This window comes from Trypanosoma cruzi, genomic scaffold, assembly GCF_000209065.1.
Source record: "Trypanosoma cruzi strain CL Brener 1047053516805 genomic scaffold, whole genome shotgun sequence".
Taxonomy (NCBI): domain Eukaryota; phylum Euglenozoa; class Kinetoplastea; order Trypanosomatida; family Trypanosomatidae; genus Trypanosoma; species Trypanosoma cruzi.
Genome location: NW_001849494.1, coordinates 174,713 through 199,390, shown reverse-complemented (window position 1 = coordinate 199,390; position 24,678 = coordinate 174,713). Strand labels below are relative to the sequence as shown.

Sequence of the window (24,678 nt, the reverse complement as noted above, 5' to 3'; positions counted from 1 at the left end):
CTCTCTCTCTCTCACGTTTTCTCCCTTTACGCATACACAGCGTAGCTAGTTTGGCGTTGGCCCGCACGGAGGCCGAGCAGGTGACCGCAGCGAGAACGATGAGACGGGAGGGGCGAAGGACCGACAAAACGTGGATGAAGAACCACCCGATGGAGGGCGACGACATTGTCACGAGCTTCTACGACGTTTTGTGCAAGCGTAACCCCAGGACGATGAAGCCTTGCCGCAATGTGTTTGTGCCTGACACGGTGGTGTACGAGCGCAGCTTTCCACGCGGGTGGTACACGACGGACGTGAGGGCGCGCGAGGTGATGCGGAGGCAGGGCAAGGACCTCGACGCCGCCACGATCGAGGCGAGCTTTGGTCGGAAGGTGAGCGACACGTGCCCCATTGTGGCGACGTACCTTTCGACGCTGGAGGAGTGCATGGGCAACGGCGTCAGCGAGACCACGACGCAGGTGGAGGTGCTCAACACGGAGAGCGTCGGCGGCTTCATCGCGCGCAAGAAGAAGCGTGAGGGTATCCTGCAGCGCTTCGTGTTGCCGAAGGGGTACCACAACAGCGTCATCAGGGCTGTGTGGAGCCCCCGCGTCGCCATGGTGCAGCGGCGCACGAACCGGTTCCCCATCATGGACCGCAAGCGCGCGGAGAAGGATCCCTTTGCCATCGCAGTGACGTACGAGGGACCGGAGTACCTGAGCGAGGAGGGCACCGTGTCGGCGCACGTCGCGTTGGGGGTGAAGAGCGTGTGTGCCGAAATCGTCACGCACTTCTTCTATACGGAGCACAAGCACATCACGCGGATGGTTCTGTACTTCAAGAGCGACGCGAGGGACCGGCTGTGGCTCCTGTGGTGCGGCTCGCTGCGTGTGGCGGACCGCAACTCGGCGAGCGAGATGCCGGTGAACCTTGCGCCGAGGTTTGGTGAGCCGGCGCCTGAGGGCGAACTGGACGAGGATGAGGTGCTGCGCACTGCCGACAGGGCGTACTTCCTTGTGACCCGCGACGAGTTCTTTCACGGGACGTACATGCGCGGCAATGGCCCGCTGGCAACGGACGCGGCGCGCCCGGGGGAATCGCGGACGCAGGCGTCGGTGACATCGGGAGGGCGGGGGGCGGGTGAGGGCGGGGACGCGACGATGCCGAGGGGCGACGAAGACGGGGATTACGTGCCGGCGGAGCTGAGGGTCTCTATGGAGCGGCTGCATGTGCAGGAGGAATTGGTGCTGGATGCTTTCCGCGATGTCTTCTACAGGGCGTACAGTCACTTCCTCAGCGGAGACGCCGTGCCCTTTGAGCTGCGGGTGCCCCCGCACGTGGTGAGTGTTCTCACGGAGGGCTGCGTGGCGGACCTCATGCGGGTGCTGAAGCTGCGCGCGGTTCCCTGCGCGGGGGGGGAGAGCGAGGGGGCGGGGGAGGGCGCGATGGTGTACACGATCCCGCCGCTCCACCGGACGCCCCTGACGCAGCTGGGCGACACTGCGGCGAACTGGATCAGGGAGCACTTTGCTTCTCGCTGGGAGGCGCTGAGGCGGGGTGTAATAGCCGGTGGCGTGCCATCGTGTGTGCCGTCCGCTGGTGCTGCTGCGGAGCAGGTGGAGCGGCGGGTCGGGGACGGCCAGGGCACGGACTCTCGGACGGAAGCTGATGCAACTGGAGCCTGTGGCGGCACCGTGGACCCCTGTGACACTGCGCGGGAGCTGTGAGCGGGCGTCCGTGGCAGTGGTCGGCGTCGGCTGTTGCCCGTTGCGAGTGCCTGGGCTGCGAGGGATGCGAAGCAGAGGCAGCGCTGCTGCGGTGGGGCCGTGAGGAATCGGGCTGCGCCGCGTGTTCCCCGCTGCGCTGCATGCGCTCTTGTGACTCCTCCTTCCGGGGTGGTAGTGATTTTCCGGTTGTGCGTGTGTGAGTGCACCGAGGCAGCTTGCGTACCGGGTGCCTTGCTTCTGACTGCTGCTTCCCGCCGTCTCTTTGCTGCGTTCCTGAAGAGGGCGCGAGCGTGTTGACGCCGGAGCGCGGCCGAGTGGTGGCTGTGCGTGTTGGGTGCGCTGCATGCTGGATGCTGGCTGTCCAGCTGCCGTGGGAAGGATGAAGACAGCCGCACGGCACGCGCAGGCGGCGTCGCCGTGATGTATTGCATAGTACTGTGGGGCGACCGCGACGTTGTGAGGGACGATGTACATAACCACCCACACCGTTGTTTGTGCTGGACTGTCTCCACATGTGTTTGGCGGCACTTTTGTCGTTGACGCTCATTTGTTCTCTGCTGCACTTGCCGACACGGCTGATTCCTTTCCTTTCCTCTGTGCACCTTTTTCTTCCCTTCTCTGTTTCTCCTGCAGGAAGCCACAACCCACACAGCAAGACAGTTTTAGGGCAACGGGCATGGCGGTGGGATGGGTGGCGGTGTGGCCGCGAGGGCGGCGTGCTTGTGCGGCGGCGCGGTGCCTTTTGTTGCCCTGCTGCTGCTGTTTGACCCGCAGGTAGCGGTTTCCAAACCATTTGCCTGTGAGACCAGTGCGAAGGTGTTTATGCTGAGTGTGCCGGGCCTCCCAATTGACCAGAAATTGGTGGATTCACTTGAGGCTGGGCTAGAGGCGGCCCTCTGGTCGCGCAACTTCACTGTTGCTGACGCTGTTTATGGGGAGATTATCAGGAAGGTCTCCACAATGCAAACGAGTGGAGCGGTGATAGGAAAAGCGTTGAATTAAAGCAGTTATATTCTTCTTGTGGCAGGCGCTATTGGCGATACGATCTTTGCGAGCTCTCTGACCTTAACTATGCGGCATGGCCTTGCCTTGTTTGCCCCGTTCACTGGGTCGAGTTTGGTGCGTGGGCGGAATCCCAAGTTTTACTTTTTGCGTGCTGACCCTGCAGCCGAGCTGCTGGCACTCCTCCGCTACGCCTTGGTCCATCTGCGTGTGCGTCGGCTGGGCTTCATTTACATGGAGGGTGAATATTTTGGTGGTACTGAGTATGAGCTGGCAGAACGTGCGATTTCGGGGATGGGCTACGAGCTGAGCGATGTCTTCAGTGTGGAGAGCTCTGTGAACGGTGGTGCGAAGAAGGAAGCGTTTGACGCTGCGTGGGAGGCGTTTGCTGACACTCAGCTGCAGGCTGTGATTGTGTTTGGGTCACCGACAAATGATGCCGTGAGGCTTGTTAGGAGGATGCTGGCGGGCAAGCGTACTGCTGGCGCGTACATGCTTGCTTCCTCGGTGCTGCAGGACCTTGTTTTGAGGGTGTGGCGTGCTGCTGTGGCTGGCGGTGTTGTGTTTGTGCCTGGGCAGGTGACCACGACTGGGACGAACCCACTGGCGAAGGACACACAGTGCGAGGCCATCCGGCGCTTCCAGGAGTTGATGCGGGAATATCTGGAGAAAAGCGGCCAAAAGTACTATACCGACAAGGATTCTTTTTTTTATCCATGACGACGAGGGCGATATGATGGTTGCTGGGTGGATTTTTGGCGAGGTGCTTTCACAGGCGCTGGGCGGTCGTGAATGGGTGAGGGACCGCACGTCGTTCTTGGCGTCTCTGTACAAACAACGCCGGTAGTGTTTGACGACATTGTGATTGGCGAATACGGTTTTGAGTGCGAAACGAGGGCTGCGTCGCGGGGCGCCACTTGCCTCTGCAACCAGGGCGGTCGGCCTGTACATAAACGGAATTATGGAGAGGTTTCGCGCTGAGGATGTGGCTGAGGGTGCATTCACACTGAATTTGGATGAATGTGGCGCCTCTCCTATAGAGTTGCATGCACCCTTGAATGGGTTGGCTTTCATGATGCAGGATGTTGTGGTTGCGCAACTGGCTATGGGTAGCACGTTGGCCGGTGCGGACGCCGCAAAGGCGCCCCAGGATGATCATGACGGCACTACTGTTAAGTTCCGCACTCTCAGTACTTCGGCTGCTGGGGCAATAGATGCTCTTCTGTCCGAGATGAGTGCACGGCGGGTTCACTTTGCGAGCGGTGTGGTGACGGGTGCGATGCTGGAAATGGAGGGTGTGACCTTCATTGACCCGCTGCCTCTTGAGCCGCGGCTGAACGGGTCCCAGAGAAACATGATCCGCCTGTCGCTGACGCTGGAGCAGCAGTTGTTTGTGCTTGCGGAGTACCTCGGGAACGCGAGTGGCGGCTCCGCGCACGCAGTGATCCGCAGCGGGGAGGCTGCGGCTATGGCGGATGTGCTGCGGCGGTCGCTGCTGACGTTTGGCGTGTCGCTGGCGGCGACGCGCTGGTGGACCACCTGCCGGTGGAGGGCGATGTGTTTTTGGTGGGCCTTTCAGCTGGGGATGCCGGTGCGATTGCGCGGCACGTGTCGTCGCACGGTGGTGTGCGCGTGTTCGTGTTCTTGGAGTTTGCGCTGCTGCATGCTGAGTTTGTTGCTGCGTTCCGTGACGGTGCGGGTGCGGACCGTGTTGTGTTTGCGACGAGCCTGCCGCACTGGAACGACAGGGGTTCAGCGTCGGAGACCGCCAGAAAGTTTGCTGCTGCTGTGCCGAGGGAGGAAGACCGGACGCCGCTGTCACTGATGGGCTTTGCGGCCACGCGGCTGGTGCATACAGCTCTCTCGCGAATGTACCATGTGAGCGCTGAGCTGCTGGCTGACTTCTTCTAAAATAATGTTGCTGTCGCCGTGGACGACATGCTGTACGGACCCTTCGCTGATGGCAGGGCGTGCTCTGCTACTGAGAGCGGTGCTGGGTGTGGCAGGAACTACGTCGCAGCTCACATTTCTGTGTGGCCGCCTGCCCGTGCGCTGGAACCCGCTGTGCCGGAGCTGTTCCCTGCCATGGCGCCGTCGATGAAGTACGCGAATCCCGCTGCGTGTGGAATGACGGCGCGGCGGCTGATCGACGTCATTGCCGGCTGATCGACGTCATTGCCGGCTGCGCTGCTCTGCTGCTTGTTGCTGTGCTGCGGTACTTCTGCCGCAGCTCGCGCGACAACGCGAACGCACCGAAGGAGCGGCTGCACCCCGTGACGATTGTGTTCACTGACATCGAGAGCAGCACTGCGCTGTGGGCTGCGCGCCCCGAGGCGGTGCCCGACGCCATGGCGACGCAACACCGGCTGATCCGCTCGCTGATAGGGAAGTACCGCTGCTACGAGGTGAAGACGATTGGCGACGCGTTCATGATTGCGTGCAAGAGTGTGTTCGCCGCCGTGCAGCTTGTGCGGGAGCTGCAGCAGGTTTTCCTGCAGCACGACTGGGGGACGAGCGTGATCGACGACGCGTACCGCATGTTTGAGGAGGACCGTGCCGAGGAGGACGCGGAGTACGTGCCGCCGACCGCGCGCCTGGACGCTGCTGTGTACCGGCAGTGCTGGAACGGCCTGCGCGTGCGAGTCGGTGTGCACACCGGGCTGTGTGACATCCGGCGCGACGAGGTGACGAAGGGGTACGACTACTACGGCGGGACGTCTAACATGGCCGCGTGCACGGAGAGCGTTGGGAACGGCGGGCAGGTGCTGCTGACGCGTGCGTCGTACTTTGCGCTGAGCACGGCTGAGCGTGAGCAGGTGGAGGTGACTGCACTTGGCGCCGTGGCGCTTCGCGGCGTGCCGAAGCCCGTGGAGATGTACCAGCTGGACGCCGTGCTCAGCGCGCACCTTTGCCGCGCTGCGCCTTGACCATGAGGTGCCTGACCTTGACGATGAGAGTGATTTGGCAAGTGGTGATGGCTCTGCATCCACCATTCGGGGCGGTCCCTCAGGCTACGTTGCGTCCATGCTGGCTGTACTGTTTGGCACCTTTGCAGCTCCGCAGCGACTGAAGGCGCTGCTCCCTTTGTGCCAGCGCTGGAGTGTCCCGGTGCCGAGCGGGGACGGAGAAGGGTGTGACCAGGACGTCTGCCGTTTGGCGATGGAGCGGCTTGCGGCCAAGGTGTGCGGTGTGATTAAGAAAAGTGTTTCTGGAGACTCAATTGAAGGGGGATTGCGCACAATGAGTTTGTCAGAAGGTGCTGTTATTTGGAGCGATGGCGCATTGCGGTTGCGTAGATTTTCTGTTGAGAGAGCCGGCCTACTCGGGGAGTTACATCGGCGAAGTGGCTTTTGCCAGGCGTCCTTGTCCACGGCGGAGGGGGTGTGGTGGATGGAGGAGGACCCGGTTGCCACCATTCAAGTTCGCCGGCGTGTGTAAAATGTGCTTCGCTGTGGCAGCGAATGGTGTGTGAGCATTGAGGTCGCGAGCTGTAATTGATGATTGTGTGAGTGTAGCTAATAGCAGTGTGGACTTTTGCCAATATTTTTTTTTTTTTTTAGAATATTGTGAAAGGATGCTCGCGAGGAAGGCTGGCCGCCCAAATTAATGTACATCTTGATAAGTGGAATATATTTCTTTACGGCTACTCTCTATCCTATGGATCTTTGGCTTGCCGCGATGGAAGGAATAAGGTAGCCGATGAAAGCAAGACGCATTTAATTTGTTTTTATTTTTTGCCATCCAACCTGCTCCCTTTTGATGCTTTTCTTGCGGCGTGGTTTTTGTGGTTGGGGGATATTAAATTTCGCCAATTTGTGTGTAATAAATATCACTAATTTGAATATGGTGCAGCATTTCACTACGGTGGCCACCCGAATACAATATTTATACGGAGAAAACATCGAGGCCGTGGTGAACCCACTGCCACTTCATTACTTTCTTCTTTCCAGTCCTGTTTTTTTCATTTATATGACAATTAGGGAACCGGCCAGCAGTCCAGGCAAATATTTGATTTTGTAATAAAATTTTTTTTGTGGGCGGTTCCATCTTGTGTCGCTCCCTCCTTATTTATTAATTCCAGAGTGTTTTGGTTTCTTGTTATTTGTTTTGCTATAAACTCTGCACGCAAATGTGCGCCATGTATGCTGAGGGGTAGTGTTTCTTTCCTTGGGTTGGGGTGCGCTGTGTGCAGGTTGGCTGTGGGCACTAAGCGGCATTGGGATTTTGGTAACGGCTCTCTGCTGGGATGTTGTATTTAGGTTTGATTGTTCTTATTTATTTATTTCCTGTTGGAGTTGCAGGTAAATGCATGCTGAAGTGCGACCAAGCAACTCCAAACATGCGGGTATTTTGCGGCAACGGTGGCTCTTACCGTCGACAGTCGTGGTGCACCTGTGTGGTGGTGGCGTTTTTTTTTTTTTTTTGAAAAATGTTATTAGTGGTTAAGCTTCAGCTGAAGTGTTAATGTGTGCATTTTTGGGTTTGGTGTTGGTCACGCTTTGCGTCAAGCGCCTGTGCAGCGGTTGCCACTTTCCCCACATTTCCCGTTTTGTTTGTCGTTTTTTTTAGTTGTGTGCTGTGCAGGTACAGGTAGGAAGAGCGGATGTTTTTTGACGACGACAACGAGGTGAATGATGGCTCGGAGGGGGCGCGGTCGCCAAGCAGCGGGGCGTCGAGCGTGTGCGACGTGCCGCTGCCGCCGCTGCCGCCGCCAGCGCCGCCGTCAAGCATCTACGGCATGGCCACGGACGAGATCTACAGCATCATCAAGGAGCTGCGGCGGCAAATCGACGACCCCGCGACCCACCAGGACATCAAGGCGATGCTGAAGAAGGAGCCGTCTGTCTTGTTGGCTGTTGCCCGCGTGCTGCACGAGTCGGCACTTCTGCGGCGTACGGTTGTGAATGTAGACGGCCGGGTGGAGGAGCAGCTGGTGCCTCTCCCAGAAGCCCCCACTCCGCCGCTGCCGTCGGGGTGGAGCAGCTGGGCATGAAAGCATTCTTACCGCATGAGTAGACACGCGATTTTTTTTGTGTTGTGTTGTTGGCCTCTGCAGCACTGCGCGGCGGTGAACATTTGCCTTTTTTTTCTGTCTTCTGTTTGTTGAGCGTAGAGCTGGTTCCTAAAGGGTAGGTGGCGCCATGACCGTGACGGAGCAAAGGTTGGTGCGGCCGGCGATGGGAGAGCTGCGCGTGACTGCCGCGACGAGGGTTCATGAGCGGACGGTCGTCACGCTCGAACCGCAGGAGGAGGAGGTGGGCGCCGAACAGCCTCGAGCAGACGCGTTTCAGACGGAGCTGTAGCCGGGTGTTGCCGTGCACGTCCCTGTTCTCGTGGCGTGCTACGACACAGGCTTTAACGCGACAATCGCCCGCTTTGACTCTGACATGGACACTCACCTGGGTGTTTTGCGTGTCGGGGCGCGACGGGGTGGTGAGGACGCGGTGGGGCCCCGTGTCCTGTTTGTTGCTGACCGTCGTGCTGCGGGGACAAGCACATGCGTCCGGACGCCAAAGAACGGCGCTGTTTTTCTTGGATGTCAACCGCTTTTCTTGATTCCGCGGTGAAGGCACCACGCTTTGTTTGCCCCGGCGTTGTCTCCTTTTATGCGATGCAGCACACCATGGACGTTGAGGAGGAGATGTGCTTTGCTCCTGCCATTCATTGCTTTCAGGGCATTTGGAAACATGAGGATCCCTTGTTTTTCATTCATGGTCTGCATCAGCTGATGTGGCTAGCCACAGAGCGCGTGGCCCGCAGCTATGGTTACCGCGTGGGTGGCATGTTTGTGGACTATGGGATGCTTTATCGGTTCCTTGTGGAGGAGGCAGAGGCATGGGAGTGCTCGGAGGAGAGACTGGAGGAGCGCCGAAAGAAAAACCCGCTGGACGTCTTGGCTGATACCATTGCGGAGGCCGAAATCGATCATCTGTTTGTGTTGGGGAGTGCTTGGCTTTGTTTCAAGAAAGCGCAGCGGGTGCATGCACGCGTTGGAGGGTCTCGGATGAAGCCCTTTGTGATGCCTCCGCCGTTGTGTGCAGTAACGACTCGAGCGTCCACCTCTTTCTTGTGGAAACTCCGATGGACCACTTAATAATCGACGAAGAAGAGCTGATAAGGGAAAAGCGCAGGGTCAGCGAAGAGGCTCTAGCGCTGCACAGCCATCGTTCGTGGATACTTGCGACCGATGGCGGTGTCGACGTTCCCAAGTCAGCAGGGGTTGGAATACTGCTTTCATCCCTTCATTCATCGGAGATAATAGCGAATTTAGGTTTCAACCGTGGCAAACGCCAGTGTAGCCGCAGGACGGAATCCCGTGCGCTGCTTCTAGCCCTGGAGAAGCTGACTATCCCTCGTATCTAGCACACAGGCATAAAACCCTGCTTGTGGTGACGCACGGCCAGGCCATTCTGGCGGCTCTAAACAAGGGCCCGCTCAGTCGGACCGGCTGGACGGAGGACCAGATCTGGCAGCGTCTCCTGACACTGACGCGTGCCGGCTGGTCCGTGCACCTGCAGTTTTGTTACGGACATTGCGGAGTACACGCTAACGAGCTTGCGGATCAGTATGCGACGCAGACCACGGCAAGCGGACAGCACACGGAGCATCGAATCGCACCCTTATGGCACACGGATCTGCTGACATGTTTTACTACCCAGCTCACCAACAAGTGGCGTAGTACCATGCGTCAAGACACTCACCGTTACTTGTTGTGCAGCGCCAGGCCATCAGATCCGGGCGGCGAGCACCTGATCACTCAGGAATTTTTTGACCGACAGGAACGGATCCACCTTGCACGAGCAGGATACGGGGAATGTGAGCTCCGTGGTCGCCCGTACTGGAGTGTGAGAGATTGCACGAACCAATGCCGATCCCGCAACTTCTCACCAGAATCGTCTGCTTCCAGAATTTCTAGGCACCTTGGCTGTGCGTCAACGGCTGGGCATTGAACAGGACCTTCGCCTCGGAAAATCCTCTCAATGGCAGTTGCTTCATCGCAGGAAACTTTTGTCGTTCCTCGAACACCTCTTCGGGAGTCAGATGGCATTGTGTAGCTAGACGTGGAGGTCAGAGTAGGAAGGAAAAAATGGATTGGTGGGCGTTTTGCTTTGTTAAATGGGTCTATTCGATGATGAACTGTTTTGTTTTTGTTGCGTTGTTTCATTATTACTTTTGAATGGAATGGTAATAACTGGGCCGCCCGAAGTGTGGCGTCCCCCAAATGATCATAGATTTGCTATTCTGTCCTCATTTGTATCATAACGGTGGCGTTGTTGCCCTTTGTTTTCTTGCTGGTGCTTCGCTGAGCGTTTGGAATGATGATGGATCATACCATCTTTATGCCTCTCCCAGTGTTTCTTTTGCCCCGAGTCCACACCCCACCATTGCCTCTTTGATTTCCTTTGACTCAAAGATCTACTAGTTGTTGTGAGGGCATGCTCAAACCTGGACAGGCATCTGCGGGAACTGGATTTGCGGCCGCGCCAGCAGCGACTGCGGGGAAAAGTGCTTCTTCTGGCTTTGGTGGGTTCGGCGCAAACACCGCCACGACGGGTGGGTTTGGCGCGAATTCCACCGTTGGATTTAGCGGATTTGGTGCTGCCAAGGGCTTCGGCACTGCAGCGGCTATCGGGGGCCAGGCGCAGGTGCCCTCGTACAAGGGCATAAAGGGTCCGGGCTTCTCCACCGACTGGGCGCGGAGTGTCAATTTCTCCACTTTTCGTGATGATGTATTGTTTGAAGAGTTGCCCCCGCCATTGCAACAGCACCTAATGGAGCTGCACAACTTCATTCAGGCGGAACACGACGCAAAACGATTTGTTGAGAGTTTCTTGACAGATTCAATGGGAACCAGTGCCGGTGATTATTCAAGCTATATGGAACTGCAGAAGAAACTTGTTCAGCTCACGGCAGGTGATAATGCCGTGGATGCGATTCGCGTGGACTGCTTTGAGCGGGAGGTTCAGGGGCAACATCTCGGCATGCTGTTGGAGAACTGTGAGGAGGAGGTTGTTCAGTACTCAAAGCACGTCTGGGAGCCATTGGCGGAACAGGACTTTACGCAGCGGTTGGGTGGTAATCGAGCAGAGCTTCCCTCCGAGCCTTTTCAGTGCTGTCTTAGCGAAGTTCAGACTCGGATGGAAGAGATGTCTGCGGTCCTGACGGAATTAGAGCTCGCTGTTTTGCCCAACGCTCAACGACATAAGCGCACGACGAATAATGACAAAAACACGTCCAATACTACTAATGCAGAACCTTCGGCATCGCATTTTTCACGATACACTGCAGAGATGAAGCCACTCGATACTGCGACCGGGCTAAGGCCTACAATAGCTTCCCATCCGGTTGTTCAAATGAACACGACTCTCAGCAATGAGTTAGCCACCCTCCTGAATTTGGCTGCGTGGACTTCGCGACTGCATGCAAGGGCAGATGCCGCCCGGGATCTCTTTGCCCATTTGTATGGATCGTCTGAGGCCGAGGTGTTGCTTGCCCAGCAACAGCGGCAGATGCCCGTTGGGCCCAAAAGGCCATTTCCTCTGTGCTCAGCTGAAGCATCTTCTTTTTCAGAACCTAACCACGATACAATTGGGGACATTCATAGACGTTCTGTCGGTCTGGATCGTTTGGCTGCCCTTAGCAATGGGGAGCGAAGAATGCAATACGATGTGTTACTTGAGCGTCAGCGACAGGATTCCGCCCCGGCGTCTGTTGGTACCAACAACACTGGGTTTGGTGCCCCTGTTGCCCCTGCCGCAGCTATTGCTGCCACTGCTTCAGCTGTTCCTACTGTGGCAGCGACAACCGCAGGCACAACCACAACCACAGCTAGCACTGCTGCTGCTGGTTTTGGCGCGTCAGCTCCATCTGCGACTGGAACTGGGGGTACGACTGCATTTGGGGCTCCGCTCGGTACGGCTAGCTCTACCAGGACTGCAAATAAAAAAGGCCGTGGATGATGTTGTTTAACGAATAGGAAGGGGTGATGTTCTCTTACCCTCCCCACCCCAATAAATTACACCATTAGCGACTGTAATACCAGAGGAATTGTTGGTTTTTCTTCGTGCGATTTTATTTGTTTTTATTCACTATTTCTTGAATGTGTCGCGTGCTTTTATTATTATTATTTTTATTCCTGGAAATTTGCGACATTCCCGTGCTCTTCTTTTTATTTTCGTTTTACGCTTAAAAAAAAAAAAAACAAACGCATGCGTTTGGTTTTGTTTTGGGCGTTCGTGCCGCAATTTGACGTCTGTTTCTTCTCAAGGCGGGAATGACGATGGGGCGTTTGGCCTTTTCCACGAGTTGCCTAAGACGACACGCGACGGGCGGCCTGACTGTGAAGAGTCTTGACCGCTTTGAGAGCGACGTCCCGATTGTTCTCCAGCGCCTCCCGCCACCGCCACCATCATCGTCAGCGGCGGAGATGCCTCAAGGAGGCACGTACAAAACCTTTCGTCGCTCGGCGTACGCGGTACTCAGGAATCGCAACACCTCCCCGGGCGTCTGTGCGAAAAACCTTCTCTCCCCCAAGGAAATTCTCTCCACGCCAAATAGAAACCGCTGCTGCTGTGCCGCACTACTCTACCGCGTGACCGAGCAGGAGCCGGAAAACTCCTCTTTTGCCGTTTCTCGCAGCGAAGAGGATCGGGAACGGGATGACTTCGTTTTCGCACTGAAACTCGCCGATGTTGAGCAGCCGTTACGAGAATTGGTGGGCGAGGCGAAATATGAAGCTTTGGTTGGACCCGCGTTGGCCCAGGCGCAACAAGTCGGGCTTTGCGAATGTCTTCCACAACTGGAGGAAGCTGAGGGGGTGGGGAAAAGGGAAGGTCTCTGGGTGGCGCGACTACTACTCACTCCCGAAGAGGACAATCGCGTTAAGTGGCTCCGCGAGGATGGAGAGCTCTCATCCGCCGCTTTTGCCCGTGTTCCTTCGTTTCGGTCGATGTACGTCGCGCACCACGCCGGTGAAAAACATCGACTTGAACTTCGACAATTTGAGAGTATCGAGGCACGCATGGTGGAGAACGGTGTGGATTGGGGCATGTGTGACGCCGCTGCCGTCTATTCTTTTGCGATTTATAGCAGGGAGCTCAGACCGTATCTTTTTCATGTTCTGAGAGACGTACTGGTTGAATATAGGAAGGATTCATCTAATAGCGAGGTGGAAAAATTAACAAAGGTCAACCTACGACACGTGCTTGGGGCCATACTGCTTTTGCAATGTTTAAAGCAGCTGAAGCGTGAGGCCGATGAAGTCGGTGGTCATGTGGTGACACCGCCCACTTACTTATTTGTCGCCGCCGAGAAACTTTTTTCTCTTGCTACGGCATTGCCGAAAACGGATGATTTGGCTCATGTTTTGAACTTTCTAGCTGGTATTTGTCGTCAAAGTGTCTTGTCCTTGGCAGCCACATATATTGTTCCCGCGGATAGCCCAGAGTTAACGGAATTTACGCTCTGGCTGCTGAAGGAGGTTCCCAACTCCTCCGTGTGCCATGATCATTTCCGTCGGGTGGTTCAGCACAGCCAGGCGGATGCAATTATTCTCCTGGAAAAAGGCGGTCTTCTGTCGGCAAAGTTCACCGATCTTCGTGTCGTGATGACGATCATCCTGCCGCTCCTTGACAGTAGCGGCCATGAGGAGTTTTTCTTTCTTGTCATTCGTGAAGTGCTGATGGGAATGGAGGAACGTCTCCGTCGCGGCGCACACTCCTTCTCCAAAGTTGAGTTGGGTTTTGTGGCTGCCCTTGGTGCACGTCTTTTTGAGACGCAACAGCAGAAAAATATTCCTTTGCATCACGGCACAGGAAGCTGCGAAAGTATGGCGCGTGGGCAACTGGAGGAGCTGCAGGTGATGGACGGAAGCCCGTGGGCATTGGTGACATTCTCGTACAGAAGTCTGAAGGAAATCCTGAGGGCACTCGTTCGTGATCACCGGCGGCTGAAAAGGCAAGTTCAGGCCCAGATGCGTAATATTGTGGAGGCCGTGACATACGATGCACCAAACGATGATAATCGGGGTTACTCGCCTCGTGAGGGGGATAAGGCTGCCCCTGCTAGTGCCTCTCCTCCCACCACCTTTTCCTCTGCTGAGGAGGGTCGAAATGCCGCCGCCACCACCGCCACTGCTGCCGCTGTTGACCGCGGGAATTTTAACAGTGACTGTGGTGGGGGCACGATGAGGCCTCTGCGACTGTCCACACCAGCTCCCATTCGGGAGCGCTTCTTAGCCTTTGTTGAGGAGTTGATCAAGGCACTTGTTGACGAGACTGGGGCAAACCAACAAAGCTGCAAGGTTGTCAGCGATGAGCTCTTTGCTTTTGTGGAACAACATGTGCCGTTGCCCAACATCCAGGACGAGTACCGTCGAAAACTGTTTCTTCTTGTAAATGTTTTTACTGAGGGGAAGTTTGGGAAAGAAGAGAGTAACGCCGGTAACGACAGTGACGGTGACACAGGTGAAAACAGTGACGAAATTCCGGCGGAGTTGCGCCTTCTTGTGACATCACTTCCCCTCACCCTATCGCCATGGGCGAGTGTCATGATTCTGCGCGAGGTGCTGAGCGAGTCGGCGGGCAATAACCCAAGGTACACATATGTTCTTAATGCAGCCATTGATCTTCAACTCCCCATCTCCACAACGCGTTCGCGGATGCAACGACGCTCAACATGTGGAGATTCCTCAGTTCACAGGCGGATAAGCTCACATTTAAGGAGCAGGTGAGGATGAAGCAACGCTGTTTTTTCAATTTGCCTCTCTCGTATATTTTGTCATCCTACTGGTCTCTTCTAACGTGGCTTTCTTTGTTGGCAATCTTTGGATTGAATGTCGTGGGGATGGACTTTGAGTCACAGTATGTCGCCACGCGCCTCTTTAAGGAGTTTGCACCGCCGGATGAGGTTTTGCCGCCCGTGACTGAGGCGTGGAACAAAGAAGGGGCGGAGGAACTGGCATCCATGTACTTTGATGACTCTGGCCCGGGCGGCAACGGCATTCATCATCAGAAGCGGCGGCGGAGTTCATCGGAGTTATTGTTGTCCTCCGCGTCGTATATTTTTCTCGGGGAGGATGACCAGCGCCGCCCCATGACAATCGTATCCATCAGCAGCAGAGGGACTCAAAGCGCCGTGGAACGTGCCACGGAGGAGCTTGCCTGCGCATCTGCCGTACTGCGGGAAATGTCGCTGCAACTCCCCTTTCCTTTTTTTCTGCAAGTGGAGAAGGAGCTTCCTGTGGAGCTCATTATTTCCCGTGTGGCGGAGCGCATACGACGTGTCTCCTTCAACAACGCTTGGTTTGTCAGTCGTGTCATTTTCAGGACATTCCCACTGGGCCGCTACCACACGGAATATACTCTGGTTTCGCACACATGTGCACAGGCCAACCTGACGCGTCGCCGAATGACATTTTTGCTTTACGTTAACCAGGGCGTGACACTTTCTCCGCAGTTGCTCTTCCGTCTCCGTGAAAGTGTTTTGGCACAGAAGGGGAACCTCGTCGTTGTGGCACACGAGGACAGCCTGAAGAAGGGTGGCGCCACGCCTGAAGTTATTTCTGAACTCACGGATGGTGGTTCTGTTCGCTTCATTCCGTACAATAGGCAGTGGGCGACGCTTGCAGTGCATGGAGCCCCACCACCCAGAACGATTGAAAAATATTTTACGGAGATTTCGTCGCGGTGGAGGGAGATGGTGTCTAAGTGCGCCGCAGACGTTTTTCTATTGCTGCGGATGCTGAACCGACACGTTGCACAAAACGGGATAAGAGAATGGCGGCCCACTCTGCACGTGGGGCAAGCAGTGTTTCCCCATGCTCTACAAGGGGAGGAGGAGGAGGAGGAGAGGGGTCAGGATTGAGAGCGTCTGCGTGAGAGCAATTTGCGGAAGCCACTTGCGCGTTTGCGTGGGGCTGTGACGAATTAAAACGACCACTGTTTTGGATTGTTTGTTGTGCCGCTTCTTCCTGTTCCTTTTTTTTTTTTTTTTAATTTCTCATTTTATGTTGCTGCAAGCAACACGCTCAAGCAGGCGGTGAAAACATTATAGGAGCACGCAAAAAGGGAGGTAACATCAACCAAGCGAGCGGGCGGAGCGGAAAGGGGGAGCATAAACGGAGAAGAACAGGCAATGTCCTGCTGCTTCTGCGTCTCCACATCGTCACTTGGCATCGTTGAGAGCTGCGGGAAGTTTCAGCGCATTGCCAACCCGGGCTGCCAGTGCCTCATTCCGTGCGTCGAGACGGTGCGGGGGCGCGTGACTTTGAAGCTGCAATATGCCTCCGTTAATGTCGAGACGAAGACAAAGGACAATGCTCTGGTTCTCATCACGGCATGCCTCCACTACCGTGTCTTGCCGGAGGAGGCGACCAACGCCTTTTATCGTTTTGCGAACCCGGAGCAGCAGATTGGGAGCTTCGCCGCCAACGTGATCCGCGGCGAGGTGCCAAAGTACACGCTGGACGAGGTTTTTGTTGCGTCGAGGAACATCAAGCATGCGGTTGAGGAGGAGTTAAAGGAGCGCCTCAGTCAATACGGCTTTGCGCTTGAGGCAACGCTGGTGACTCAGATTGAGCCGAGCACCGAACTCCAGCAGGCCATTGCGCAGACCCAACTTAATGCCTACCGCCGGACTGCCGCGGAGCACCAGGCCGAACTGGAGAAAATCGTCAAAATTAAGGATGCGGAGGCGGAATTTGAGGAGAAGCGTCTTGCTGGCGTTGGGCTGGCGGAGGAGCGCAGGGCCATCATGGAAGGGCTGCAGAGCAGCATTGAGTCGTTTGTCGATGGCGTGCCGGGCGTCGGCGCACGAGATGTGGTGCAATTGTTGCTCATGAACCAGTACTTTGACTCGCTGAAGGAGGTGGGAAGTACGGGGAGGAACAAAGTAGTCCTGCTTCCACCAAGCGGTGGCCAATCGGTCCTGACGGATTTGCTGGCGGCACAAATGAACAATAAATCCATGGTCTGAGAAAAAGGCTCTTTGATGGTACTGGGCAATTCATTTATTTATTTTAGGAGCTTGTGAAAAGAATGATCGCGGGAGAGCTGGCTAGCTTAATTAATGTATGTGTATATCCTGATAAATGAATGCATTATTTATGATACTTTCTACCGTATGAATCTTTTGGGAAGAACGTGACTTTGTAGGGGCAGGGAGCCGATAGAGGCCATTGTATTTTGTTTTTATTTTGCCATTCCACCCTAACCCCCTTGATTCCCACCACGCGGCGGGGTCTTGTGGTTGGAGGACCCCAAAGTCTGCCACTTCGTAAGTAACAATATGTTAATCCTAAGTAAGGACAAAGGACCATGCTGGTGGTCCAAAGAATTCTATATATTGAATGAAAAAATTGAAGCAATTAACTAACGAACCTTTTTTCTTGAATTGTTTGGTCTCCATAGATTGTCAGGATCCGGCCAGCTCCCGGAAGATTATTCACTATTTTTTTGGGAAGAGGTGGGCCGTAGAAGGTTTATTTCTTTTTTTCTGTTATGCGCCGTTGTCCACTTGTTGTATTCTTTTTGTCGTTTCTTTTGACCACGGCATGTTCCTGCATTGTTGATTGTTAGACGATCCCTTTGCCTCGAGCGGTGGGGTGAGTGGCGCGTCCGTTGGCGGATCCGGTATGAGTGACTCTCTTATCTTTTACATCTTATTTTCGCTATTTTTTTTATTTGGCAACCTCCCCGACGTGTGTTCGCAGGCGTTGGGCAGCCTGAAGGACGACGAGGCGAGGGAAAGAAATACCGACTAGCAAAGAAAAATCCACTTAAAAAAAAATATATTTACTTCTGTGGTCTCGGAGATGAAGTTGCCGCTGCGCCAATTTGACGGTCTTTTTTCGCCCTTGGCTGTTATTTCCCTGCTGGATACACGCACGGCCAGCAAGCGCGTGTGCAATAAAGCCACCGAGGGATCCCGAACCCTCTGACTCACCCGCGCGAGTTTACCGGATCACTTTTTTTTTTTTTTTTTTTTATGGGTGGGCGAACGCAGGAGGTTATACGTCAAATACAAAAGAAAAGGTGACATCCGTTTAAAACAACAACAAGAAAGAACGAAAGGAAAAGGAAAAATACTTGGCAGGCGGCAGATGGCGACCATCCAGAAGCTTGCGGAGCGGCTTGAGTCCGACGTACCGCTGCGGGTGGATGAGATGACGTTTTGGTCCCGGGAGAGTGAAATCGGCCGCGCACAAGTCTTTTACGGCCCCAGCCTGGAGGAGGCGAAGCGGTGCGCACAACGCATCTCAGACAAACTGGTCACGAAGTACCTGAACAACCCCAACACGAATGAGGTGCCACTGGATCACAAGTCGCGTGTGTGTCTCATCCTGAATAACCTTGCTCTTCACAAGCCCATCCGGGGCTGCATCTTTGACGTATTGGACAAGCTGGAGGGCATTTTTGAGGAATCGATAAAGGAGGATGGAACGTTGCCGTTTAATCCCGATCTGGGACGCATGACGGAGCATGTAGCCGTGCTTCTCATGCGTGTGACCGGATACAAGCTGAAGGCTGTGAATGTGCTTGAGTTTACGGACGGGAACGCACAATTTTCTGTGCAGCTTATGCTCGCTATATTGCTGAAAGAACCTGCGTACGAATTTGGACTTCGAGGTAATTGCATAACCATCATTCTTGGCTTCACGCAACCTCAGGCTTTTTTTGATTCCTCAAAAGGAGTAGAGGAGGCCTCTTGCCTTTTATTTACGGAGAAGGTCGACTCCCTGTTGGCCTTAATGCTTCGACTGAGAGCCGTTCAAGTCATCAGTGATGTCTTGACCGAGCAACTGGACAGTACGAACGTGATGACTCCACTGCTCCATGTGGCGACATGCAGTGTCATGCGTTGTGTCATGAATATATTCCGTTTTTCATCCACAAAGTCAACGCAGTGGCGACAACACATTCTACTTTCCACCACCTTACTGGATCATTCTGTGACGTTGTACCTTCTCATGCAGTGCGAGGCCTTGCAAAAGAGTTTGGAGGGAGCGAGCCCGGATCTTAGCGTTGAAATGCTACGCGGAATGTCACTAGGATTTAAATTTGCTTCTTTGTGCACCTTTCGTATGCACCGCCATGCTAGAAGGGTGCGTCTGTTCTGTCCTTACCTGCATGACATGTTACAGTTTTCAATTCGCCACGTGAGACAGGATAACCCGGCGTCTGGTGTTCTCATGCGCCTGTATGTGGATATGTTCCACCTCATGGCCAACATAGATGCTCTTGGCGGGGAGAAAGATCTCTCCATTGAGGAAATCCCTCAACAATTGCTGAGCGAGGCCCTCTTGAAAACAACCGAGGCTTTCTTGCAGCGGGAGATTGCCCCGGGCGGGCTGGCATGGGCGCGGGCGTGGCACACTGCTCTGAAGACAGTGGAGGCGGACACACTTGTCGACCGCAGCACCCACACTTTTACCACACTGGAGAAGCTCTTTGGCGATTTGGAGGCACGCGTGTCGGCGCACCAGCCGCTGCCGTCTCCCGCCCCTGTTGCTGCGGGAGGAAGGCATCGCATCCTGGGCGAGATGCCCCCGCTACGTTCAAAGACAGCCGAAGTGAAGGTGCCCGTTGAAAGTGCCGCGGCCCCAGTGGACATGAAACAGTACATAGAGGTGGTTCGGAAGGACGTCATTGAAGGTGTCGATCCCATCCTGCTGTGCGCCCTCACCGGCAATGTGATGAAGAGACCTGTTGTTTCGCCGTATGGCCAAACGTTCGAGCAGGAGGCGATACTCGCGTGGCTCGAGCAGAACGGCTCCGTGTGCCCCATCACAGGGAAAACGCTGACGGCGGATTCACTGAGGCCCAACAAGGAGGTGGCGGCGCTCATCATGAAGCGGGTGATCCAACAGAGCATGAGCACATACAATCAGGAAAACGAGGCCGATCTCTACGACTTTTAGTGGACAGGAGTCAACATTTGCATTTGTGGGAAGTGGGAGAAAACAAGGCAAAACACACACACACACACACAAAAAGGTGTGAAAATATTAGGATTTGCATATACATATACATATATAGATGAAGGAAGGAAGTAAATTTCCGCGACAGGCCAAGTATGCTCCGTAATAAAGCACGAAATCAGTGGAACCAATCAACTATAAAAAAGGAAAAGCAAAGAAGAAGTTGGAATCAAAAGTATGAGAATTAACGCGGGGTTATTTGAGGCCTTGTCGCCATTAAAGGTTTAACAGTAACGGCATGGTGCCAGGAAAGGGGAAGAAAGAACAGAGAAGTAAAAGAAAGGGGCGGGATTCTTTATTGCTCTGGCGCGGCGGGAGGAGGACGTGTGTGTGTTTGTGTGTGTGGCGGATAGAAGATTTAGCGCAAGTGAGGGAGTGGGTGAGTAAGGAATCAGGACGCAAAATGCGGGAATGAGCTTTATGCATGTAGAGAGCCGAAGCAACAGAAGAAAAAAAGAGAATATTATTATTATTATTAATGATGGTCGGGGTGACTTTTCTGTATCCTTCCAAACGAGGCAAGGAGCACAAAAGGAAACGAAGATAAGAGAAGAAGTGTGGGAGAGGGAGAGAGAGAGAAGTCAAGCTGCAGGGCGGGAGCAGAAGTAAAAAGGGGAATACGCGCCTCTGAGTGTGTGGGGGTGGGCATAAAACACTGCGGATGACACTGGAGGGTCTTTTTCCTTTTCTGGTGCCCACACCCGCGCTTCTCATGTTTACTCCGAAGTAATTTTTTGCCCACTTTATATATATTTTTTGTTTCTTGTTTTTCTCTTGACTTTTTTATTTATTTTTACTTCTTTTCTCTGCATTTCTTCCAATGCATCTTGTGGGCGTTTGTTTGACCCATTGTTTTTGTCATTCCTTTCAAAAAATTATATATATATATATATATATATTTAGCCTCTCTATGCCTCGTAACAGGGATGCATCCACAATTGATGCGGACAGAGAACTCGGGGCATCTTCGTAGGGGTTTATCACCCCTACGGCCCGCGTGTATAGTAATTACATTATACATACATGTGTATGTGTATGTGTTGTATTTGTTTTCTATGAGGTGCGTTGTAAATTTGTTGCTTTGACTTTTCTTAACAAAAAAAAAGTTTTTTTTTTTTTTTTTCCTTTTTCTTCTTCTTCTTTTGTCACCCAGTTGGTACTGTTGTCGTGATCGTCCTTCTTTATTTCTTTCCTTTTTTTTTTTTTTGCGTGTGCGGGTCTGTTCGCTCGCTCTCCCTCTCTTTTTGTGGCTGGCGGGGGGTAGTTTGTGTGCGTTTGTGTGTGCTTGACTGAGTAGCGTGGGGGAGTGTCCGGTGCTGCTTTGGACTCACACATGTCGGCTGTTCCGGGTGGGGGCGGCAGGAGCGGCGGCCATGCGGAAGATGGCGATGGGGGATTTGGGGGAAACCCGAAAGATCACGTGAGGGCGGCGGCCGAAATGTCATCGTGGATGAGGAATGCCGTGGACGAGGCGCGGCGGGACCCGTCGAAGGAGGTGGGGATCTCCGCGGAGGAGCTGCAGCAGCGTCGCAAAATGGCGTCAAACCCACGCGCGTTTGTGAGCGAGCAGACGAGCCGGGCATTTGAGGTCAAAAGTTCGGCGCGGGCGCAGCAGATCATGAACAAGGGTCTCCTTGACCGGCAGAGGGAGACGCGGAACAAAGAGGTGCTGAAGAAGATGACGATTCTGCGCCGTATACAGGTGGGGACGTTTTTCCTTGGCATTGGCGTGGCGTGGTGGATGGGCGTTGAGTACTTGCTGCCGCACTACGCCGCCGTGCAGGAGCGGAACCGTCTTCTGCAGCTGCGGTGCGAGATGGCGCAGCGGAAGCGGGAGGAGGTGGAGGCACAGAGGAGACAACAACAGTAGTGGCGGTAAAGCGTTGAAAGACGGAGGGGTGCCCTCGCGGCCTCCATTCTGTCGGCGAAGAGGCAAGTTTTTTCTTTTTCTCTCTTTCTCTCTGTCTGTGGCTTCATTCCCCGCACGTATTTCGCCGTGCCGACTGCTTGCAGCTGAGAAACCTAAAAGAAAATTTTCTTTTTCTTTTTTACGTTCTTTTCTTGTTTGCCCACCCCCCGCATCTCTCTGCCCGCTGCCTTCTCTCTTCATTGCAATGTGACGCCACCAGAGTGAGCGACTGTGGCAAGTCATCAGCGTCATTTCGGTGTCGACAGGGGGACGGCAGGTGGGCCAAAGCTAGGAGAAAAAAACAAACAAAAACAAACAAACAAACAAACACCAAAAAAAAAACACGAACACAACAAGGCAAGGGACCGAAGGGGGCGAGGAGGCAATTTATCTGTCCGACTGCCCACTGTTATTTGTTACGCTCAAGCGTAAGAGTAAAGTCAATAACAACAATAAAATCGGGACCAAAAACAACAACAATAACAAAAACACAGTAACGCAATAACAAAAGTGATGGCACGCCACCCCATTATTCAGGCGATACTTATCGCACTTATTGTGCTGGGCGTTGCGGTGACTGGGGTCACGGTGAAGGATGATGGGAGCGTGGAGAAGGGGAGGCCAATCTCATTCCAGGCTGAGGTGAGCAAGATGCTTGACATTCTTATTAATTCTTTATATACGAACCGCGCTGTCTTTCTGCGCGAGTTGATTTCTAACGGCAGCGACGCCCTCGATAAGATCCGTATGCTCTACCTCACGGCGCCGAAGGAGCCGAAGAACAAAGACGGCGAGGTGCCGGCGTTGGAAATGCGGGTGATAATTGACAATGAGCGCAAGACTCTCACTTTGCGGGACGGCGGCATTGGTATGACGAAGGCGGAGCTGGAGGAGCACCTCGGCTCCCTTGGCACCTCCGGCACGAAGCGGTTCATGGAGAAGCTGAAGGAAACGAAGGATGATAGTCTCATTGGACAGTTTGGTGTTGGCTTCTACTCCGCCTTCCTCGTTGCCGACCGCGTGCGGGTGGCTTCGAAGAGCGATGACAGTGACGTGCAGTGGGTGTGGGAGTCTGCTGGCGACGGGCAATATTACATATACGAGGACGAACGTGGCAACACGCTTGGCCGCGGGACGGAGATCACACTTGAGATGAAGCCCGACGCATTGGAATTTCTTAGCACGGATAACGTGAGGGATATTGTGCACCAATACAGCGAGTTTGTACACTTCCCCATCTACATGCAGAAGGGAGAGAAGTGGGAGGTGGTGAATGAGAACAAGCCCATCTGGACACGCAAGCCATCCGAGGTGACGGAGGAGGAGTACCACAAATTCTACAAGTCCCTCACCCACGACTACCGAAACCCGATGTATTACTCGCACTTCAATGTTGAGGGCGAGGTAGAGTTCAGTTCTGTACTTTTCATCCCACAAGAGGCATCGCAAGACATATTCGTTAATAACGAGGACACACGCGACAATATCAAGTTGTACGTACGACGTATTTTTATCACTGACGAGTTCCGACAGCTTCTCCCGCGTTACCTCAGCTTTGTAAGGGGCATTGTTGACAGCAACGATCTCCCTCTCAACGTCTCCCGCGAGGTGCTACAGGAGAGCCGAATTCTCCGTGTCATCAAGAAGAAACTTGTGCGCAAGGCTCTGTCCATGATTTCCGAGATTGCGGAGAAGGACGCCCGCCTCAAGGAGGGCCTGGAGAAGGAAAAATCAGGGGAAGATGGTGAAGCGAAGGATGAGAACACAACGGAGAAGAAATCAGATGACGATAAAGGCAAGGAGCCCTTGTATCCAAAGTTCTGGGCTCAGTTTGGCAAACATATCCGTCTCGGCATTCTCGAGGATGCCAACAACCGCGGCCGCCTCGCGAAGCTGCTGCGTTACACATCCACAAAGAGTAACGGCACCCTTGTTAGCCTGCAGGAGTACACAGACCGCATGAAGCCAGAACAGAAGCACATTTACTTCCTCACAGGTGACTCGGTTAAGAAGATGAGGCAGTCGCCGCACATTGAAGAGGCGCTGGAGCGTGACGTGGAGGTTCTTTTCATGACGGATGCTATTGATGAGTACGTCGTCTCTCAGGTGCAAGACTTCGGCAACAAACGGCTTATTAACCTCGCAAAAGACAACGCGCGCCTTGACGAGCCGACGGAGAGGGACAAGGCCATTGAAAAGGAGCGCAAGAAGAAATATGAGCCCCTCACCGAACGCCTTTTGACTCTGTTTGGAAAAAGCCAAGTGCGGAAGGTCATTCTGACAAGACGACAGAGCTCGGAGGCTTTTATTTTGTCTACGCAGGAGAACGACATGACACCTCGCATGGTGAACGTCATGAATCAACAGGCAATCTCTTCCCTCCACACGATGCGATACTCCCGCGTGCTGGAACTTAACCACCGCCATCCACTTGTGCGGGATCTTCTGACACGATTTGAGGCGGACGCAAACGACCAGACTGCCATTGACGTGGCATGGGTCCTTTTCGGCACGGCCAACCTGCAGGCGGGATTCCCCGTCTCGAATCAGGCCATGTACGCTAAGCGCGTGAACCGTCTGCTGAGGGGCCGCGTGGGTCTTGCGGCTGATGACACGATCTTGCCCCCAGACGACGACGAGTACGACATTTCAGACGTCAAACCCGACACCACTGGCACCGACGAAGGACTGCTGCTTCCGGTGGACAACGACGGGGATGAATCGTCTGACAAGGAAGACGCGGAGCCAACCGCGGCAGAAATGAAACCAACAAAAACGGAGGATGACGCGGGTGATCTGTAAGGTTTGCACCTCCCCACAGGGGACGAGGATGCCTATTGAGCTTTTTTTTTTTTTGGCCATTATTTTATAGATACGCTGCTTTTTCAATATTACCGGCGGATAATGAAAAAGGCATGAAGACCGAGGTAGGGAAGGGAGGAGTAAAACGCGACAAAAACAGAGACACACCCATGCACCTGAGGGAGAGGAAGACGAAAGGGAGGGAAAAACGACTTTTGACGTGGTGCAGTTTGTATGTTTTATGTGCGCCACATTTGTTGGATTTGCAAACGAAGTCACAT

General features: G+C 54.2%; 7 protein-coding genes and 3 pseudogenes across 7 annotated transcripts, besides 21 other annotated features; all 10 read left to right on the top strand.

Moving 5' to 3' along the window:
* Positions 1-3,967: a sequence feature (heterozygous, non-Esmeraldo-like haplotype).
* On the top strand, positions 99-1,706 carry Tc00.1047053506989.309 (hypothetical protein, conserved; the record flags this gene model as incomplete). The annotated part of the gene is made up of 1 exon (XM_813564.1): positions 99-1,706. The coding sequence occupies one exon, from the start codon at positions 99-101 to the stop codon at positions 1,704-1,706; it is 1,608 nt and encodes a 535-aa protein (XP_818657.1).
* Tc00.1047053506989.300 lies at positions 2,394-6,146 on the top strand (annotated as a pseudogene).
* Positions 3,968-5,075: a sequence feature (areas merged during assembly that could not be assigned to a particular haplotype. This can correspond to areas where the two haplotypes were merged or to regions with more than two copies in the genome that were merged during assembly.).
* Positions 5,076-6,223: a sequence feature (heterozygous, non-Esmeraldo-like haplotype).
* Positions 6,224-6,862: a sequence feature (areas merged during assembly that could not be assigned to a particular haplotype. This can correspond to areas where the two haplotypes were merged or to regions with more than two copies in the genome that were merged during assembly.).
* Positions 6,273-6,534: a mobile genetic element.
* Positions 6,863-22,740: a sequence feature (heterozygous, non-Esmeraldo-like haplotype).
* On the top strand, positions 7,312-7,701 carry Tc00.1047053506989.270 (hypothetical protein, conserved; the record flags this gene model as incomplete). Its single annotated transcript, XM_813562.1, has 1 exon — positions 7,312-7,701. One exon carries the CDS (start codon positions 7,312-7,314, stop codon positions 7,699-7,701), a length of 390 nt encoding a protein of 129 aa, XP_818655.1.
* Positions 7,398-7,431: a microsatellite.
* Tc00.1047053506989.260 lies at positions 7,849-8,802 on the top strand (annotated as a pseudogene).
* Positions 8,778-9,796: a mobile genetic element.
* Positions 10,145-11,668, top strand: Tc00.1047053506989.250 (hypothetical protein, conserved; the record flags this gene model as incomplete). The annotated part of the gene is made up of 1 exon (XM_813561.1): positions 10,145-11,668. The coding sequence occupies one exon, from the start codon at positions 10,145-10,147 to the stop codon at positions 11,666-11,668; it is 1,524 nt and encodes a 507-aa protein (XP_818654.1).
* Positions 11,443-11,555: a microsatellite.
* Positions 11,822-11,843: a sequence feature (AT_rich).
* Tc00.1047053506989.240 lies at positions 11,983-15,567 on the top strand (annotated as a pseudogene).
* Positions 15,686-15,706: a sequence feature (AT_rich).
* Tc00.1047053506989.220 (hypothetical protein, conserved) lies at positions 15,843-16,682 on the top strand (the record flags this gene model as incomplete). The annotated part of the gene is made up of 1 exon (XM_813560.1): positions 15,843-16,682. The coding sequence occupies one exon, from the start codon at positions 15,843-15,845 to the stop codon at positions 16,680-16,682; it is 840 nt and encodes a 279-aa protein (XP_818653.1).
* Positions 16,728-17,151: a mobile genetic element.
* Positions 17,674-17,693: a microsatellite.
* Positions 17,809-19,626, top strand: Tc00.1047053506989.210 (U-box domain protein, putative; the record flags this gene model as incomplete). Its single annotated transcript, XM_813559.1, has 1 exon — positions 17,809-19,626. The coding sequence occupies one exon, from the start codon at positions 17,809-17,811 to the stop codon at positions 19,624-19,626; it is 1,818 nt and encodes a 605-aa protein (XP_818652.1).
* Positions 20,146-20,166: a sequence feature (AT_rich).
* Positions 20,440-20,503: a sequence feature (A-rich).
* Positions 20,563-20,585: a microsatellite.
* Positions 20,793-20,830: a sequence feature (A-rich).
* Tc00.1047053506989.199 (hypothetical protein, conserved) lies at positions 21,020-21,556 on the top strand (the record flags this gene model as incomplete). The annotated part of the gene is made up of 1 exon (XM_813563.1): positions 21,020-21,556. One exon carries the CDS (start codon positions 21,020-21,022, stop codon positions 21,554-21,556), a length of 537 nt encoding a protein of 178 aa, XP_818656.1.
* Positions 21,891-21,925: a microsatellite.
* Positions 22,026-22,105: a sequence feature (T-rich).
* Tc00.1047053506989.190 (lipophosphoglycan biosynthetic protein, putative) lies at positions 22,109-24,397 on the top strand (the record flags this gene model as incomplete). Its single annotated transcript, XM_813558.1, has 1 exon — positions 22,109-24,397. The coding sequence occupies one exon, from the start codon at positions 22,109-22,111 to the stop codon at positions 24,395-24,397; it is 2,289 nt and encodes a 762-aa protein (XP_818651.1).
* Positions 22,741-23,465: a sequence feature (areas merged during assembly that could not be assigned to a particular haplotype. This can correspond to areas where the two haplotypes were merged or to regions with more than two copies in the genome that were merged during assembly.).
* Positions 23,466-24,678: part of a sequence feature (heterozygous, non-Esmeraldo-like haplotype) that runs on past the window's edge.